This window comes from Heptranchias perlo, chromosome 3 (genome assembly GCF_035084215.1).
Source record: "Heptranchias perlo isolate sHepPer1 chromosome 3, sHepPer1.hap1, whole genome shotgun sequence".
Classification (NCBI taxonomy): domain Eukaryota; kingdom Metazoa; phylum Chordata; class Chondrichthyes; order Hexanchiformes; family Hexanchidae; genus Heptranchias; species Heptranchias perlo.
Window position 1 is genome coordinate 35,401,407 of NC_090327.1, and position 18,438 is coordinate 35,419,844.

The following is an 18,438-nucleotide window of genomic DNA, read 5'->3' on the forward strand; positions in this document are numbered from 1 at the left end:
ATGAAAAATAACAAAGATGTAACCTTATGGACTGTCTCAGCCTAAACTCTCTCAAGATCGCTATTCCAAAGCTAACTGCTCCTAAATTTGTTATAGACAGCTGCTAAGGTTTATTTACCCATTTTATGCTTCAGAGCACCTTAAGGCTGAACTCAGGGATTTGGTCCACTGAGCTGTCAATTACTGAGACCTCTGAATTGGACCCACCCTTAGAACTATGGGGAAACATCTCCTGTTGTTTAAGTCTGAATAGCTGGCTATCAACAAAGATTGTTTCCATTTCAATTTTGGTCAATGGCTGACCTCTGGGGTGGTTTCCATTGTTTCAAAGCTACAGAAACTTAGGAACATAGGAACAGGAGTAGGCCATTCAGCCCCTCGTGCCTGCTCCGCCATTTGATAAGATCATGGCTGATCTGTGATCTAGCTCCATATACCTGCCTTTGGCCCATATCCCTTAATACCTTTGATTGCCAAAAAGCTATCGATCTCAGATTTAAATTTAGCAATTGAGCTAGTATCAATTGCCGTTTGCGGAAGAGAGTTCCAAACTTCTACCATCCTTTGTGTGTAGAAATGTTTTCTAATCTCACTTGTATCTCATGGTGTTAGTCGTGGCTCAGTGGTAATGCTCTTGCCTTAGAGTCAGAAGGCTGTGGGTTCATAGTCCCACTCCAGAGAATTTAGTACAGAATTGAGGCTGACACTCCAGTGCAGTACTGAGGGAGCACTGTACTGTCAGTGGTGCCTTCTTTCAGATGAGATGTTAAACCAAGGTCATGTCTGCTCTCATGTGGTTGTAAAAGATCCCGTGGCACTATTCAAAGAAGAATTCTCCCCTGGCCAATATTTATTCCTCAACTAAAATCACTAACAGATTATCTGGTCATTATCACATTGCTGTTTGTGGGAACTTGCTGAGCACAAATTGGCTGCTGCTTTTCCCTACATTACAACAGTGACTACACTTCAAAAGTACTTAATTGGCTGTGAAGTGCTTTAGGACGTCCTGAGGTTATAAATGCAAGTTTTTCTTTTCTCTTTGACTTGCTTATTAACAATGCAAATTATCGTGGGAATTAGCTTAAGAAATAGAAGCAGGAGTAGGCCATACGGCCTCTCGAGCCTGCTCCGCTATTTAATAAGATCATGGCTGATCTTCGACCTCAACTCCACTTTCCCGCCTGATCCCCACATCCCTTGATTCCCCTTGAGTCCAAAAATCTATCGATCTCAGCCTTGAATATACTCAATGACTCAGCATCCACAACCCTCTGAGGTAGAGAATTCCAAAGATTCACAACCCTCTGTGTGAAGAAATTCCTCCTCATCTCAGTCTTAAGTGGCCGACCCCTTATCCTGAGACTGCACTCCTTAGTTCTAGACTCTCCAGCCAGGGGAAACAACCTCCCAGCATCTATCCCATCAAGCACCTCATAATCTTGTATGTTTCAATGAGATCACCTTTCATTCTTCTAAAATCCAGAGAGTGTAGGCCCACCGTCTCATCCACTGCCTTAATGTTAAGGCAATTAGCTAAAGATAATTAACAAGATTCCATTCAGGCAATACAGGAAAGATCAAATGCTACAGAGCCCAATTGTGATCTGTTAATTCAGGGAACACCCCTGAGATTTTCCTGGTCTATGTGATTCAATACCACATTGAGTAATGCATTTACCCACTAAGGAAGCTTTTAACCTCACCCTTAGCCTCACTTCTGCTTTTCATTCCTCATTTCTCTGCAAAAGGTTGCAGGAAAATGTTACTCATAGTGTTATAATTATAAACAATGGATGTCATTGTAGGCGGGAGAATCGGCAAAACAGCAACTGTACTTAAAAGGGAGACAAGAAAGACGAGGGCTCTTAGATAAAGGGGGTTTGGTGCTGAGCTTGTTTTCAGGCAAAGCTAACTTCAGGTGGACAATGCCTTGGAACAAAATATTAGTTGAAACCACTATATGCTGTATATTTTCTTATTTGTCACCACTGTTGAACTGCTTCCCAATACCTGGAAAGAGACTAAATCAAATGAATTGCAAATTAGCCCGAACTGCCCAGTTTTAGGTCACCTTGGGCAAGTACCTGAATAAGGCCCTATTATTTTTTTTAAATTTCACCTGTCCCCTTATGATCACACTCTCTCCTCTGGGTCAGAAAGGTATGGGTTCAATACTACATCGAGTAGTGCATTTGCCCACTAAGGAAGCTCCTAATCATACTCAAAGGCATCGATCACCTGAAGTTAGCTTTGCCTAAAATTATGCTGATACTTCAGTACAATACTGAGGGAGTTAGAGGTGCTGCCTTTTAAGACACTGGGGGTGAATTTCCGTGTGAGTTCTCCCACTTGTCCCCAGAACTTCGGAGAAGAGGTATGGAAACTGTGGAATAAAAAGCGCAACATCCGTTTACTCCATTTTCCTGATGTTTCTACGCCGCCTCGCTAAGCCAGATGAGTATGAGAACCATGTGAAAATCTACCCTGTTAAACTAACACCCCAACTGCCTGTTCAGGTGGATGTAAAAGATCCCATGGCACTATTTGAAGAGGAGCAAGGACTTCTCCTAGTGTCCTGGCCAATATTCCTCCCTCAACCAGCACCACCACCAAAACAGATTGGTCATTCATTACTGTTTGTGGGACCTTGCTGAGCACAAATTGGCTGCCATTTACCTACATAACACTGACCGTACTTCTAAAGTAATTGATTGGCTGTAAAGTGCTTTGCGACGTCCTGAGGATGTGAAAGATTGCTAGATGTTTATTGGTAGGGCATCTGAATAGCCAGTATTCATGGTCTGTGGCGGTACCCATTGTGGATATGTAGTGTACTGACTTTTTGATGTTGCAGAAAGGAAATTAAACCTACGGAGGACTTGGCAGACTGGTTCTCATTTCTGGTTAGTCCTGTTTTTAACTAAATTTCAGCCTTGAGTATTCCTTTAAAAGCCCAGGAGATTGTAAGGTGTCTCATCATGGATAAGAAAAGTGGCAATTTAGGCCTTAATCCTTTTATAACCAGGTTTTCTTTTGAAAGATTTAATATGGACAGAAACAGTCACAGACTTGCATCATGGAACTTACTTTCTCTCTTGGTGTTGACCAAAATAATTTAGTTCTGGAGTCACCACAATATTCACAATGTATCACAAAGCAAGGTCACGGAAGGGTGGGGCATTAGTCTATAAAATGAGTGTCTCTGTGCACACTTGTTGCTATCAAACTAGTGCCAAATCGTGAATATAGATCAACAATAAAAACTTCAACTTGCATTTATATAATGTTGCGGCCTTTGTATTTTTTGCTTTTGCACCATTAATTATTTTCTGGGTTTAATTTGGATACATCTGCCCTTTTCTTTTGTGCTCACCAAGTTGAGGCATGTCACAATTGGATAATGGAACTCTTTTCCATTTTTGGCACCAAGTGTCAGCATCAAACATATCCAGATCATGTATAGCATGGTTCAGAATGCAGTGCGCTAATCCAGTTCATTCCCATCCTCTTCTATTTAGATACAACCCATGTTTTATTTTGATGAGATCTACATGAATGTCCTCAAAAGGTTTAAAGGGAAGTTGATAGCCTGTTGTAACTATTGTGCTGTGCTCTGTAACAAGGAAGTAGGATATGAAGTCGGCAAGGTACAAGAATGCTGCTCAAAAGAGTTTGTATAATATAAGGTCACAAAACAGAAACTCCTCTTGGGGTGATAACTGGTGCACTTTTTGTGTTCTCTGTCAACTTTTTAGTTCAGTGATGAGAATGATCCCGTAATAATTACTAAGGGATATCCCTGAGGCTGGAAGTTCCTGCCTGTGCTTCTCATTCTCCCTTTGTAGCATACTTATTTGAATGTGTCATTTTGTGATCCTGTCATGTGGATTCACATCGGAGATGGTGGTTACATCCCAAAGTAAGACTTGAAAGTATTGCGTTTATATAGCACTTTATATGACCTCAGGACTTCCCAAACAGCTTTACAGCTAATGAAGTACTTTTTGAAGTGTAATCACTGTTGTAAGGGAGGAAACGCCGCAGCCAATTGGCGCACTGCAAGGTCCAACAAACAGCAATGTAATAATGATCAGATAATCTGTTTTAGATGTTGGTTGAGGGATAAATATTGGTCAGGACACCGGGAGAACTCCCCTTCTCTTCGAATTGTACCATGGGATCTTTTACGTCCACCAGAGAGACCAGATGGGACCTCGGTTTAGTGGCTCATCTGAAAGACAATGTAGCACTCCCTCAGTACTGCACTGGAGTGTCAGCCGAGATTGTGCTCCAGTCTCTGGAGTGGGACTTCAGCCCACGACCTTCCGAGTGTGCTACCACTGAGCCGCGGCTGACATGGCTAATTGAACAGGTATGATTATATGACTAGGATAAGCCATAGGATACATTACATATAGGGACATGTAACACACTGTTGTTCTGTTGCGAAAGTTCAGCTGTGTGTTACCAGAGGTCAATTAGAGGCTAATTGCTCTTAGGCAGATCCTGCGGTCAGTTAAAGGTTACCAGTAAGTAGTAGGGACTGACGGATTTATTTCTTCCCCAGTGTGACATTGAGAAGTTTGTCTCCATTATTTGCACATTCTTTGTTTATGTCTCACTCATCTTTTCCAGTCATTGCACAGTGTTCAGTTCCATTCGCAACCCCTCAGATAATGAAGCAGTCCGTGCCCGCATGCAGCAAGACCTGGACAACATCCAGGCTTGGGCTGATAAGTGGCAAGTAACATTCGCGCCAGACAAGTGCCAGGCAATGACTGTCTCCAACAAGAGAGAATCTAACCACCTCCCCTTGACATTCAACTGCATTACCATCGTCAAATCCCCCACCATCAACATCCTGGGGGTCACCATTGACCAGAAACTTAACTTGACCAGCCACATAAATACTGTGGCTACAAAAGCAGCTCAGAAGCTGGGTATCCTGCGGCGAGTGACTCACCTCATGACTTCCCAAAGCCTTTCCACCATCTACAAGGCACAAGTCAGGAGTGTGATGGAATACTCTCCACTTGCCTGGATGAATGCAGCTCCAACAACACTCAAGAAGCTCGACACCATCCAGGACAAAGCAGCCTGCTTGATTGGCACCACATCCACCACCCTAAACATTCACTCCCTTCACCATCAGCGCACCGTGGCTGCAGTGTGTACCATCCACAGGATGCACTGCAGTAATTCACCAAGGCTTCTTCAACAGCACCTCCCAAACCCCCAAACTCTACCACCTAGAAGGACAAGGGCAGCAGGCACATGGGAACAACACCACCTGCACGTTCCCCTCCAAGTCACACACTATCCCGACTTGGAAATATATCGCCGTTCCTTCATCGTCGCTGGGTCAAAATCCTGGAACTCCCTTCCTAACAGCACTGTGGGAGAACCTTCACCACACGGACTGTAGCGGTTCAAGAAGGCGGCTCACCACCACCTTCTCAAGGGCAATTAGGGATGGGCAATAAATGCTGGCGTTGCCAGCGACGCCCACATCCCATGAACGAATAAAAATTTTTTAAAATCTTCCCTGTTCTTTTTCCCATTCTCTCTTTCTCTCTCTCTCTCACTCTCATGCTCTTGAACGTTGATGTTCAAAGGGACCTGGGTGTCCTTGTACACAAGTCACTGAAAGCTAACATACAGGTGCAGCAAGCAATTAGGAGGGCAAATGTTATGTCGGCCTTTATTACAAGAGGATTTGAGTACAGAAGTAAAGATGTCTTACTGCAATTATATAGGGCCTTGGTGAGACCGCATCTGGAGTATTGTGTACAACTTTGGTCTCCTTACCCAAGAAAGGACATATTTGCCATAGAGGGAGTGCAACGAAGGCTCACCAGACAAATTCCTGGGATGGCGGGATTGTCATATGAGGAGAGATTGAGTAGACTGGGCCTGTATTCTCTAGAGTTTAGAAAAATGAGAGGTGATCTCACTGAAACATACAAAATTCTTACAGCGCTCGACAGGGTAGATGCAGGGAGGATGTTTCCCCTGTCTGGGGAGTCTAGAACCAGGGGTCACAGTCTCAGAATAAGGGGTAGGCCATTTAGGACTATCATGTGGATGAAATTTCTTCATTCAGAGGGTGGTGAATCTTTGGAATTCTCTATCCCAGAGGGCTATGGAGGCTCAGTCATTGAGTACGTTCAAAACAGAGAAAGGCATCAAGGGATATGGGGATGGTGCAGGAAAACGGCGTTGAGGTGGATCATTAGCCATGATCTCGTTGAATGGCGGAGCAGGCTCGAGGGACCGGATGGCCTACTCCTGCTTCTATTTCTTATGTTCTTAAGTTCTCCGACTCTCTTTCCCCCCCACCACCCCGCACCCCAGGATTAGTGTTGATTCTTTTTTCAACCTTGCTAAGGTGCCTGTTTATCTTTCAATCTTCAGTTCTGGTAAAGTATGTGTAGCTCCTTCTTTAAGAAACCCCTTACAACCAAGCTCTTTGACCAAGCTTTTAGTCAGCAAAAAGCGTAGAACAGGGTACTTTCTAAATGGTAAAAAGTCAAAAACAGTGGATGTCCAAAGGGACTTAGGGGGTCAGGTACATAGATCATTGAAGTGTCATGAACAGGTGCAGAAAATAATCAATAAGGCTAATGGAATACTGGCCTTTATATCTAGAGGACTAGAGTAAAAGGGGGCAGAAATTATACTGCAGCTATACAAAACCCTGGTTAGACCGCACCTGGAGTACTGTGAGCAGTTCTGGGCACCGCACCTTCGGAAGGACATATTGGCCTTGGAGGGAGTGCAGTGTAGATTTACTAGAATGATACCCGGACTTCAAGGGTTAAGTTACGAGGAGAGATTACACAAATTGGGGATGTATTCTCTGGAGTTTAGAAGGTTAAGGGGTGATCTGATCGAAGTTTATAAGATATTATGGGGAACAGATAGTTTCTCTCTATCCACCCTATTTCCGCTGGTTGGGGATTTTAGGAGTAGGGGGCACAGTCTAAAAATTAGAGCCAGACCTTTCGGGAGTGAGATTCGAAAACATTTCTACACACAAAGGGTGGCATAAGTTTGGAACTCTCTTCCGCAAACGGCAATTGATGCTAGCTCAATTGCTAAATTTAAATCTGAGATAGATAGCTTTTTGGCAACCAAAGGTATTAAGGGTTATGGGCCAAAGGCAGGTATATGAAGTTAGATCACAGATCAGCCATGATCTTATCAAATGGCAGAGCAGGCACGAGGGGCTGAATGGCCTACTCCTGTTCCTATGTTCCTGACTTGTGCCTTGTAGATGGTGGAAAGGCTTTGGGGAGTCGGGAGGCAAGTCACTCACCATAGAATACCCAGCCTCTGATCTGCTGTTGTAGCCACGATATTTATGTGGCTGGTCCAGTTAAGTTTCTGGTGAATGGTGACCCCCAGGATGTTGATGATGGGGGATTTGGCGATGGTAATGTCATTGAATGTCAAGGGGAGTGTTCTAGGCCCAACCACCTTCGGCTGTTTCATCAATGACCTTCCCTCCATTATAAGGTCAGCAATGGGGATGTTCGCTGATGATTGCACAAGTGTTCAGTTCCATTCGCAACCCCTCAGTTAATGAAGCAGTCCGTGCCCGCATGCAGCAAGACCTGGACAACATCCAGGCTTAGACTCTCTCTTGATGGAGATGGTTCTTGCCTGGCACTTGTCTGGCTCGAATATTACTTGCCACTTATCAGCCCAAGCCTGGATGTTGTTCAGGTCTTGCTGCATGCGGGCACGGACTGCTTCATTAACTGAGTGGTTGCGAATGGAACTGAACACTGTGCAATCATCAGCGAACATCCCCATTTCTGACCTTATAATGGAGAGAAGGTCATTGATGAAGCAGCTGAAGATTGTTGGGCCTAGGACACTGCCCTGAGGATCTCCTGCAGCAATGTCCTGTGGCTGAGATGATTGGCCTCCAACAACCACGACCATCTTCCTTTGTGGTAGGTATGACTCCAGCCACTGGAGAGTTTTCCCCCTGATTCCCATTGACTTCAATTTTACTAGGGCTCCTTGGTACCACACTCGGTCAAATGCTGCCTTGATGTCAAGGGCAGTCACTCTCACCTCACCTCTGGAATTCAGCTCTTTTGTCCATGTTTGGACCAAGGTTGTAATGAGGTCTGGAGCCGAGTGGTCCTGGCAGAACCCAAACTGAGCATCGGCGAGCAGGTTATTGGTGAGTAAGTGCCACTTGATAGCACTGTCGACGACACTTTCCATCACTTTGCTGATGATTGAGAGTAGACTGATGGGTTGGTAATTGGCCAGATTGGATTTGTGGACAGGACATACCTGGGCAGTTTTCCACATTGTCTGGTAAATGCCAGTGTTGTTGCTGTACTGGAACAGATTGGTTGGAGGCACGGCTAGTTCTGGAGCACAAGCCTTCAGCACTACAGCCGGGATGTTGTTGGGGCCCATAGCCTTTGCTGTATCCAGTATGGTTTGTCCAATATTGCACTGACCAATTTGGTGCCAACAGCTCACTGGCGGTTTTGTACTGAGATCTGGCCCATAAAATGGATCAGCCCTGCCAGTAGGCATGCTCCTATGTGGCTTGGAATGCATCAAGCCTTAAAGCTTGTCTCGGGTGCATTTCTCAGTCCCAGCTCTACTGAGATGAACCTGCTGTGTGTTGGAAACAACCATGTTGTTACTGGTCTGCCTTGGGTGTTGCTGTCAGTAGCTGCAGGAATAATCACACTGAACTCATATACTTTCTTGTGTGATGCTTTTAATTTGTCAATAGAATGGTTGATGAGGTCAAGAAGGATAGAAAATCATGGTCACAGTCATTTGTGACTTGGACTGGTGCAGTCCATGTGCTGTGAGAAGGGCAGAAGCCTGATTGAGAAGCTGAAACAGGAAGTGCTCAGAGTCTAGTTGCAAGGCAACAATGCATGTCAGGACTATTGGGGCAGAGACTGTAACATCATTTAGGAGGGAATTGGATCAGTATTGAAAAGGAATATTGAAGGAAAGGGGATTAGTATAGACAGTTCTGGTTGAAGATTTAATGTCACAACAGGTGTGATGAGCTGAATGGCTCCTATGCTGTAATTACTTAAAATTCTATGATTTTTTTCATTTTTTTCTTAATAGGTGCATGCCTAGGATTGCAGTATATGGATTGAGGCCAGTTTTCTGGTAGTTTTCACTACTTGATACCTGTTATTTGGATCTATTTCAAATGCAATTTAAAACTTCGAGAATGATGCTCTAGACTCAAATATTGAGAGGTAAGGCAATATATTGGAATTGATGCATCATTACATGAGCTTTAAGTGCTTCCATGGCCTTGCTCCACCCTACTCTCAATCTCCTCCAGCCAAACACTTCTGCTTACACCCTCTGCCCTTCCAACTCTGGTCTGTGTTCCCTCCCCACTCTGCTTTACCATTGGTGACAGATCCATCATGCCATCTTCCTCTCCACAAATCAGGAACCATCTCGTTTGCCTTGCTACAACTTTCTCCGTATTCAAAAGCCTCCTTAAAAAGTACTTCTTTAACATCCCTGATTTTCCTCCTATTCCCACCTTGGTCTCACTCACTCAACTGTGAAGCCCCTTGGGACCTGTGTTAAAGACGCTATATAAATGTTTCATCTGTAGTGGCTGCACTTGCCACTTTTCCGTTGCTCTCAGGCAGTTGGGATCAGGATGCAATGAAATTATAGATGGTCCTAGACAGACAAGCAATGGACTGTGATAAGTTGTGTGGTGTTAGCCAGTTGAACCCCAGGTGTCCCCATGGCTTAGCTTTTGTCAACGTGCATCTCCATTTAGGGATAATTTATAAATGCCTGAATTTTGTCCAATTTGCTCATTATGGTGAATTGCATCGCTTTAAATTATTGGTGTGCCATTATTGCCTGGCAGCAAAAGTACTGAAAAGGCACAACATAAAGCTTTCACTCATTGTAACCAGGCCTCCACTTGTGGTTTGGGTGCACCTCAGCAATGGTCAAAAAACATCCAACATGTAATGGTGGTTGAGTGGTAATTTTCACTTTATTTATTGGTGAGTGAGCAGCCAGCCTGTTTCACTGATGGGACCTAGAGTGGTAGACCTAAGGCGGAAGGCTGGAATTCTTCCTATTCCCTGAGGGAGTGCTAGCTGAACAAGCAGAGGGAACACTAGCAGTGGTTTGTGCCAGTATGTTCCTTCTTTCAGCCAGTTAAACTCCAATAGTACCCCTTGCACAGTTGCAGGGATATCTAAACCTTGGCAGTTGCCAACCTCTGGACTTGGGTAAGTGTAACATGTCTCTGTGGGGGGAGATTGTGACACCACATCAGGCAAACAGAAACTTTATTGTGTGAATTTCTCAATAGTTAGTTTGATTTGGACATTCTTAAGCACGGTGACAGATTTCCATGATTGTTAAACAACTGCCTGACCAAAATTAAAATGGTGTCAGAACAGTCAAATAGGGAGCAACAGCAATGGATTCTGGGAAGTATGGCTCTCAAGAAGGGGGTGCAAACTGAGATCAGCAGTAAGTCCTGCACAAAGCAGAAGCAAAATTAAGGTAATTAATTTTATTGAAATTAGTTTACTTTTTCCATGTATGTTAAATGTAACTATATAAATATTTTGAGATTTTAAATGGGAGAGAGAAAAGGAGGGGAACATTTCTGCTTGTTTTGAGATACCCAAGTTTTTCCTTTTATTAAACCAGTAACCTCTCCTGAAGTCAGTCTGCTGAGGAAGATGGAGATTCTGATACTCAGTTGAGCCACAGAATGGACCCAAGTTGTCCAGTCCAGCGGGCTGATTCCGAGAGACTGCCACAGGAGTCCAGATTTCCTGTAAATTGGGATACATCTTTCTCAAATTCTGCATTAAGCTCCAAAGAAGTCCTCAATTTGGGGCCAGAGGTTAAGGTAAGTAATAGAACCATACAACACTGTGTATCATTTGCCCCACATCAAAAACTGCTTCTAGACCACTTCTATTTTAATGAACATAGGAACAGGAGGAGGCCATTCAGCTCCTCAAGCCTGTTCCACCATTTAATTAGATAATGACCGATCTGTATCTGAACTCCATGTACATGCCTTTGCTCCATATCCCTTGATACTCTTACCTAACAAAAATCTATCTCTCTCACTCTTGACAGCTCTAATTGTCCCAGCATCCACAGCCTTTTGGGGGAGAGAATTCCAGATTTCCGCTACCCTTTGTTTGAAAAAGTGCTTCCTGATTTTACTCCTAAATAATCTTAAAATTAAAGCCAGGCTATGTTCCCTTGTTCTGGATTCACCCACTACAGGAAATAGTTTTTCTCTCTCTCTCGCTCTCTCTTCCCTATTGAAAACAATTATCATTTTTAAAAACTTCAATTGGACCACTCAATTCCTTCTAGACTCCTGGGAATACATACCAAGTTTATTCAACTGGCCCTCATAATTTAACTCTTTAATCTTTCTGGTGAATCTGTGCTGTGTCCCTGCCAAGTCCAATACTTCTTTCCTGAGGTGCAGTGCCCAAAACTGAATGCAATACTCCAGAAGGGGTCTGACCAAGGCTCTGTACAACTGAAAGATAACTTCCTCCCCTTTGTATTCCAACATAAGAGCCAAGCTAGGCATCACCCCAACCACTGTTTCTTCTCTCTTCAGACATGGTATGGCGTTCTGCTCTATGAACCTCGGCTTCTCAATGAAAATAGAAACTATTGTTTTTTTGTATTATCTAAAGGAGAAATGTCAAAGGGAAGCTGCCTACCTCTTCAAGCTGGAGCAGTCCTTCAAAAATTCACTGACTGATCTGAAAGCTCTCATTCTCCGTCCTCTTGTCAAGGCAGGTAAGTAATTCTGAGGTGTTGGATGATTCAAAAGCGATGAAGATTAGGCCAAAATGAATCCTAATGTCTTAGAGACTCCTCCCTCTGGGAACTCTTGATAGTCTGCAATCTTCAACCTTGAACCAGATTAGAAAGACTGGTCTCTAGATGCCAATAGATAGAACCATTGAGGGGTTGGGGAGGTTGATGGATGAAGCTAGATAACGTCTGCAATTTGGTAAAACAGAATATGAAATTCAACATGGATAAAGTGCTGAACATTGGAAAAGAAATAGATGGTGTACATACTATATAAATGACATTGACTAACTAGGATGAAATTGAAAGCGGTCTTGGGGTTTTGATGGCTCTTAACATGTCTGTTCCCTGTGGAACAGAAATAAATGTTGCTTCTCTGTAAATCTATTTCATCTAATAAATCATATTTATAGTTTTAGCAGCTAGAATGCTACATTATATTTCTAAATTAGGACTATATAACTCACAATGTTTTACTGAAGCTTCACTGTGCTCTTGCCAGACTGCACTTATTGGTACTCAACAACTTGTATTTATATAGTGTCTTTTTAATATAGACATCCCAAGGCACTTCACAGAGGCATAAGGGAAAATGAATGCTGAGCCAAAGAAAGAGATATTAGGCAGGGTGACCAAAAGCTTGGCCAAAGAAGGGGTCTGTTTCCTCCTTTTGAGAGCGAGGTGGAGAAGCATAGAGGTTTAGGGAGAGAATTTCAAAGTGTGGGCCCTAGGTGGCTGAAGGTACAGCTGCCAATGGTAAGGCAAAGAGAGGGAGGATGCAGAAGAGGCCAGAGTCAGTGGAGTGAAGAGTTCAGCTGGGGGGAGGTTTGTGGAGTGGTTACAAAGATAGAGAGGGGCCAGGTCATGAAGGGATTTAAACACTTAGATGAAAATTAAAAATTTGACGCTTTGAGGACCGATAGCCTACAATGGTGATGTCTGAATAGAACTTGGTGTGGGATAGAAGCAGAGTTTTGACTAAGTTGAAGTTTCTAGAGGATGGGAGGCCGGCTGGAAGAGCATTGGAATAGTCAAGGTGACAAAGGCGTGGTTGAGGGTTTCAGCAGCTGATGGGTTGAGATGAAGGTGACGACAGGCAATGTTAGAGGTGGAAATAAGCAGTCTTTATGATGGTGAGGGCATGGGTTTGGAACTCTGCTCTACATCAATAGGAAGCCAAGATTGCAAAAAGTCTGGTCCTGGTCTGAGACAGTGATCAAGGAGGAGGATGGAATTGGTGGCTTGGGTATGGATTTTGTAGTGAGGACTGAAGATGATAGTTTTGGCTTTACCAACGTTTAGCTGGAGGAAATTTTGGCTCATCCGAGACTGGATGTTGGATAAGCAGTCTGACAACAAACGTTCTGTCCAATTTTGGTCAAGGCATTGAAGCCCTGGACACTGCATAGATATCACTCGTGTCAGAGAACTGAACCATGAGCAAAAACTTCAACCTTGAAAGGAGGCAATTGTGAGGGAAGATTTTCTCTGAATATAAGATAGCACATGGTGTAGAAAAATCTGGAGCACTGCTCCAAGGTAAGCCATGATAATGAGATAAGGAGACATATTGGCAAATTTAGGACAGATGTCAAGAAGTTCTTCAGAATGGACTTGCACACTAGGAGGCAAAAGTGTTGGAGTTATTTGAGACGGCTTGATGCTGTCAATAGGTTTTTCTAGATAGACAAACGAGCTAAAGATAGGCTTCCTCGTTCATATCTATCATACGATCTTTTGAGATATGGGTGATGCCCATGCGTATCTAATTCATTTCTCTCTTAAAAAAGCTATCATTTATAAATGGTCTGTACATATTCTCAGAAACGGGTAGTAAATTTAAACTTAGTTGCTCATGAGTGAAATGGCAGTGGTTACGCACAACACCTCCCCCATCTTCAGTTACTTCCTCAAGTTGGAACACAAAATAATTCATGATATCCCCCGTGGTGTCCCCCAGGGATTTGTACTGGGGTTGCAGCTTTTCACACTATTTATAAATATATTGGATGAAGCAATAGAGAGCTGTATATCTCGGTTTGCTGATGACACTAAGTTAAGTGGCACAGTAAATAATGTAGATGGGAGCAGAAAATTGTTAGTTTGCTAGTGTTCCAAAGAACGACATCCTCACTGAAATCGAGGCTCATTACACAGTCTGCAATGTATAACTGCATATATACATGCACATGCATACACAATATGCTCGCACACTCAGTTTCCCGAGATCCAATAGTTAAGGAGACCTGTAACCACCCTTGAACAGGCAGTTTCCTGCATTCCACTGGGGAGGTGCAATTCAAGTGGGGTTTTGGCAGGAGGCTGGAATTTGGGGTGGAACTTGAATCTGCCTGCTTTCTGCCCCGTTTACATTGCAAAGAAAATCCCAATTTTGGAGAGGGCTGGCACTTCAGGCCACCACTGCATGCTTGAAGCAGCATTATTGGGGATGATCCTGGCAGAAGCACCTTGATAGGCCCAGTAGCAACTACATCCGTTGAGAATGGGTATAGGTCCTGTTCTGGGCCTATTGAAGGCCCCAATAGTACACAATGTAATGATAATTGAGTCTGAGATCCATTACCATTTCTCAATGGCATCTGCTCCAGTAGGCAAAAACAAAAAAAAATCCTACTGTTTTCTCAGCCTGATCCAGGCCACACGCTCCCACTCTTGGAGCAGCAAAATTTTGCTGTGCATTTCCATCGCCACTGAGTGAAGGACACCTCTGTTGCACTCACCCCTAATATTTAAATGCCTCCACTGGAGCATAGCAGTGGGTGGAAAGTCAGCCCTGCTCTACTTCCGATGATTTGTGGGTTAGTGTCGAGTGGGCCCCTATCTCACCACTCTCTGACTTACACCTCCTGGCAGGAAATTTCCTCAGCCCTACATCCCCAATTATACTGAATAATGTGGGCTTGTCAATCTGTGCACCATGTTATCTGTTCCATATCACGACCTAAGACAGCCTGTACATTTTACGCAATTCAAGTGGAATGAAACATGGTTACAGGACGATTATACTTGTGAATTCAAATGGCTAGTGGAAGAACATTTTGTTATTGGTCTTGCTGTAGAGAGTTGGGTGCTTCTGGTATCGAGCAATGCTTGTAGGGAGCAATTGTCAGGAAAACATGCTTACAGCTCTGACTGTCTGACCATTTAAATTAATGGATGGAAAATTAGGAGCAACAGGCCCATACTGATTGTATTAATAATTTTATGTAACTAAAATGGAAAGATAATTGGTCCATTGGCATACGGTCATTTAAAAATGAGTCAGAGGGTTTTGTCGGCACGTCGTTCCTTCCCCACACCCACTGCTGGATTGCTCTCGGGTGAGGCTGAGAAGTCCACCTGTGTTGTCTAGCAGTGATCTGATTCAAGCTCCAGAGTGGGAGTCTGCTACCTCAAGTGATGCGGGAATGTGCACTGCAAGTCCTATTCTGGTAGCTGAACATGAGATTTCTCTATGCAGTGGCAGTCAATAGGAAGAGGTTTGGTCCATTGGAATTCTCTATGCTGGTATTGAATCAATAGGGGTTTGGATCCGTTATGTATTTATCTGGAACTGACTCTATGGGGTAGAAATTCATCTTGGGCGTCAACGCAAAGCGGGCGTTATCGGATCGGCCGCCCGATAGGAGCACAATCCCATTATACAGTTCCATTGACTTCAATTGAACTGAATATCGGGCGGGGGGTGTACAGGCGGCCGATTCGATAAGGCTCACTTTGCGCTACTACCTTCGATAGATTTCCATGCCAAGCTTTTTGTTTGCCTCCCTAACTCTCCACTTTCTTAGTAACAGCGTGTGCGTGTCTTCTGTTCTTCAGAAATTTCTGATCAAAAGACCCGGCCACAGCTGAAAGAAGCTCTCCGTGTGTTGGAGGAGAGTTTGGAGGCTCTCTGCAATCAATCAGAAGAACACTGCCTGCATCTTGCAGATACCTTGGACACCCTGACCCTCAAGGAACTCTACCTGCTCAAAAACACACAATGTCTCAAGGAAGTTTACATTTGGTAATTGAGCAAGCTGACGGCAGTGATGCCTTGGCTGTGGCAAATAATCATTCAAAGTTCAGTGTCAATGTGTGTGATGATCACAAATTTAAAAATGGATAGGGTAGCCTGGTGGTTACGGAGCTGGACTTGCAACCTGGAGTATGAGAGTTCAACTCCCACCATGGCAAGATTGAATTCAATAAATCTGGTAATTTGTAGGTTGACCAAAAGAATTGCCCTTTAAGGAAGGGAACTGGCCATCCCTACCCTGGCCTGCATGTGACTTCGGTCCCACATTACACGCTTAACTCATGGAGGCAGCGCTCACACCAACCGAGAGGCCCGAGGTTGGCCTCATTACCATTTGGTACATGAACTGCCAGCTCCTGTCGTGCTTATTGAAGGTTACGAATGTCGGGCCAGTTGCCTTGCCGGCAATGGCCCGCAGGTAAGTCCTGGGAGGGAGGTTGGAGTGGGCTATGGGATGTGAGGGGTGCTGATCATAATGTGTGGAGTCAGTGGAACACTCCTGCTCCACAGGAAGATTTTTTGGCCACTGAAGAACCCTGAGCGGGGCAGGCCCGACACGTGCTCTGTTCATTGCAAATTAATTTTTCAACAGCCGTTAGGCCCCTAATTAACATGCAAGGCACCTACCATCAGGTTTAGGTGGTCACCCAGGATAAGAATGCTTCTCACAGGTGTGCGGAGGAGCATCTGAGCTGGGTCTCTGCTGCCGAAGGAATGAGCTGAACTGCTTCAGGTGGAAACACCATAAACTGTGTAATGTTAATCTACGTGAGAAGCAGATTCAAACTCAGTTCTTCAACCTATGTTTTGAAACTAGCCCAGAATAATGGTCCTCACCACTCATCTCTCACCACTTTGCTCACTCCACTCACACCTTGACACTCTCATCTCCTGTCAGATCCCCTCTAATCTTCCCCCTGCCCTGCCCTTCCCTCCCCCTCCCCTCCACTCCTCCTCCTCCAGCTCTCCCCCTCCGCCCTCCCCCTCCGCCCTCCCCCTCCGCCTGCCCTCCCCCTCCGCCTGCCCTCCCCCTCCGCTCCTCCCCCTCCGCTCCTCCCCCTCCGCTCCTCCCCCTCCGCTCCTCCCCCTCCGCTCCTCCCCCTCCGCTCCTCCCCCTCCGCTCCTCCCCCTCCGCTCCTCCCCCTCCGCTCCTCCCCCTCCGCTCCTCCCCCTCCGCTCCTCCCCCTCCGCCTGCCCTCCCCCTCCGCTCCTCCCCCTCCGCCTGCCCTCCCCCTCCGCCTGCCCTCCCCCTCCGCTCCTCCCCCTCCGCCTGCCCTCCCCCTCCGCTCCTCCCCCTCCGCCTGCCCTCCCCCTCCGCTCCTCCCCCTCCGCCTGCCCTCCCCCTCCGCTCCTCCCCCTCCGCCTGCCCTCCCCCTCCGCTCCTCCTCCTCCGCCTGCCCTCCCCCTCCGCTCCTCCTCCTCCGCCTGCCCTCCCCCTCCGCTCCTCCTCCTCCGCCTGCCCTCCCCCTCCGCTCCTCCTCCTCCGCCTGCCCTCCCCCTCCGCTCCTCCTCCTCCGCCTGCCCTCCCCCTCCGCTCCTCCTCCTCCGCCTGCCCTCCCCCTCCGCTCCTCCTCCTCCGCCTGCCCTCCCCCTCCGCTCCTCCTCCTCCGCCTGCCCTCCCCCTCCGCTCCTCCTCCTCCGCCTGCCCTCCCCCTCCGCTCCCCCTCCTCCGCCTGCCCTCCCCCTCCGCTCCCCCTCCTCCGCCTGCCCTCCCCCTCCGCTCCCCCTCCTCCGCCTGCCCTCCCCCTCCGCTCCCCCTCCTCCGCCTGCCCTCCCCCTCCGCTCCCCCTCCTCCGCCTGCCCTCCCCCTCCGCTCCTCCTCCTCCGCCTGCCCTCCCCCTCCGCTCCTCCTCCTCCGCCTGCCCTCCCCCTCCGCTCCTCCTCCTCCGCCGCCTGCCCTCCCCCTCCGCCGCCTGCCCTCCCCCTCCGCTCCTCCTCCTCCTCCTCCGCCTGCCCTCCCCCTCCCCCTCCGCTCCTCCTCCTCCGCCTGCCCTCCCCCTCCCCCTCCGCTCCTCCTCCTCCGCCTGCCCTCCCCCTCCCCCTCCGCTCCTCCTCCTCCTCCTCCTCCGCCTGCCCTCCCCCTCCCCCTCCGCTCCTCCTCCTCCTCCTCCTGCCCTCCCCCTCCGCTCCTCCTCCTCCTCCTCCGCCTGCCCTCCCCCTCATTCATCTTGCCTCTAACCTCTCATTACATATATTTACCACCTCAGATACTTCAGAGTGGTTTCTCTTTCCCTTCAATAATTGTTTCTCTCTTTCTGTTTCAGGTACTTCACAGCATTCACAAACTATGTTGTTCTTTCTGGCTTTGAACACATTGCAAAACAAACCAGGTACAAGTGCAGGGGAAAACAGCGAGTTTCAAATTAGACATTTCATTGAAAGGGCTGAGATGACTTCACAATTCAAAACATTGGGATAAATTTTAACCCCCAAGAACGGGTGGGTTGAGGAGGTGGGGGTGGTGGGACACTAAATTAACAGCATTTTGGAGCGGGACCGCATCCCGACTCCAACTTGCCCACTTCTGGGTTTAACCCGGGCAGGTA

The 18,438-nt window shown here is 46.4% G+C and overlaps 1 protein-coding gene across 1 annotated transcript in view; it reads left to right on the forward strand.

Annotated features, from left to right (window-relative positions):
* LOC137311965 (ALS2 C-terminal-like protein) overlaps positions 1-18,438 on the forward strand; it is a 134,920-nt gene that overhangs the window by 9,856 nt on the left and 106,626 nt on the right. Inside the window, exons 2-6 of the mRNA XM_067978779.1 lie at positions 9,127-9,263; positions 10,708-10,912; positions 11,730-11,835; positions 15,694-15,880; positions 18,157-18,222. Coding sequence (XP_067834880.1) covers positions 10,772-10,912; positions 11,730-11,835; positions 15,694-15,880; positions 18,157-18,222 — 500 coding nt within the window. The 5' untranslated portion in view covers positions 9,127-9,263; positions 10,708-10,771. The remainder of the gene's footprint in view (positions 1-9,126; positions 9,264-10,707; positions 10,913-11,729; positions 11,836-15,693; positions 15,881-18,156; positions 18,223-18,438) is intronic.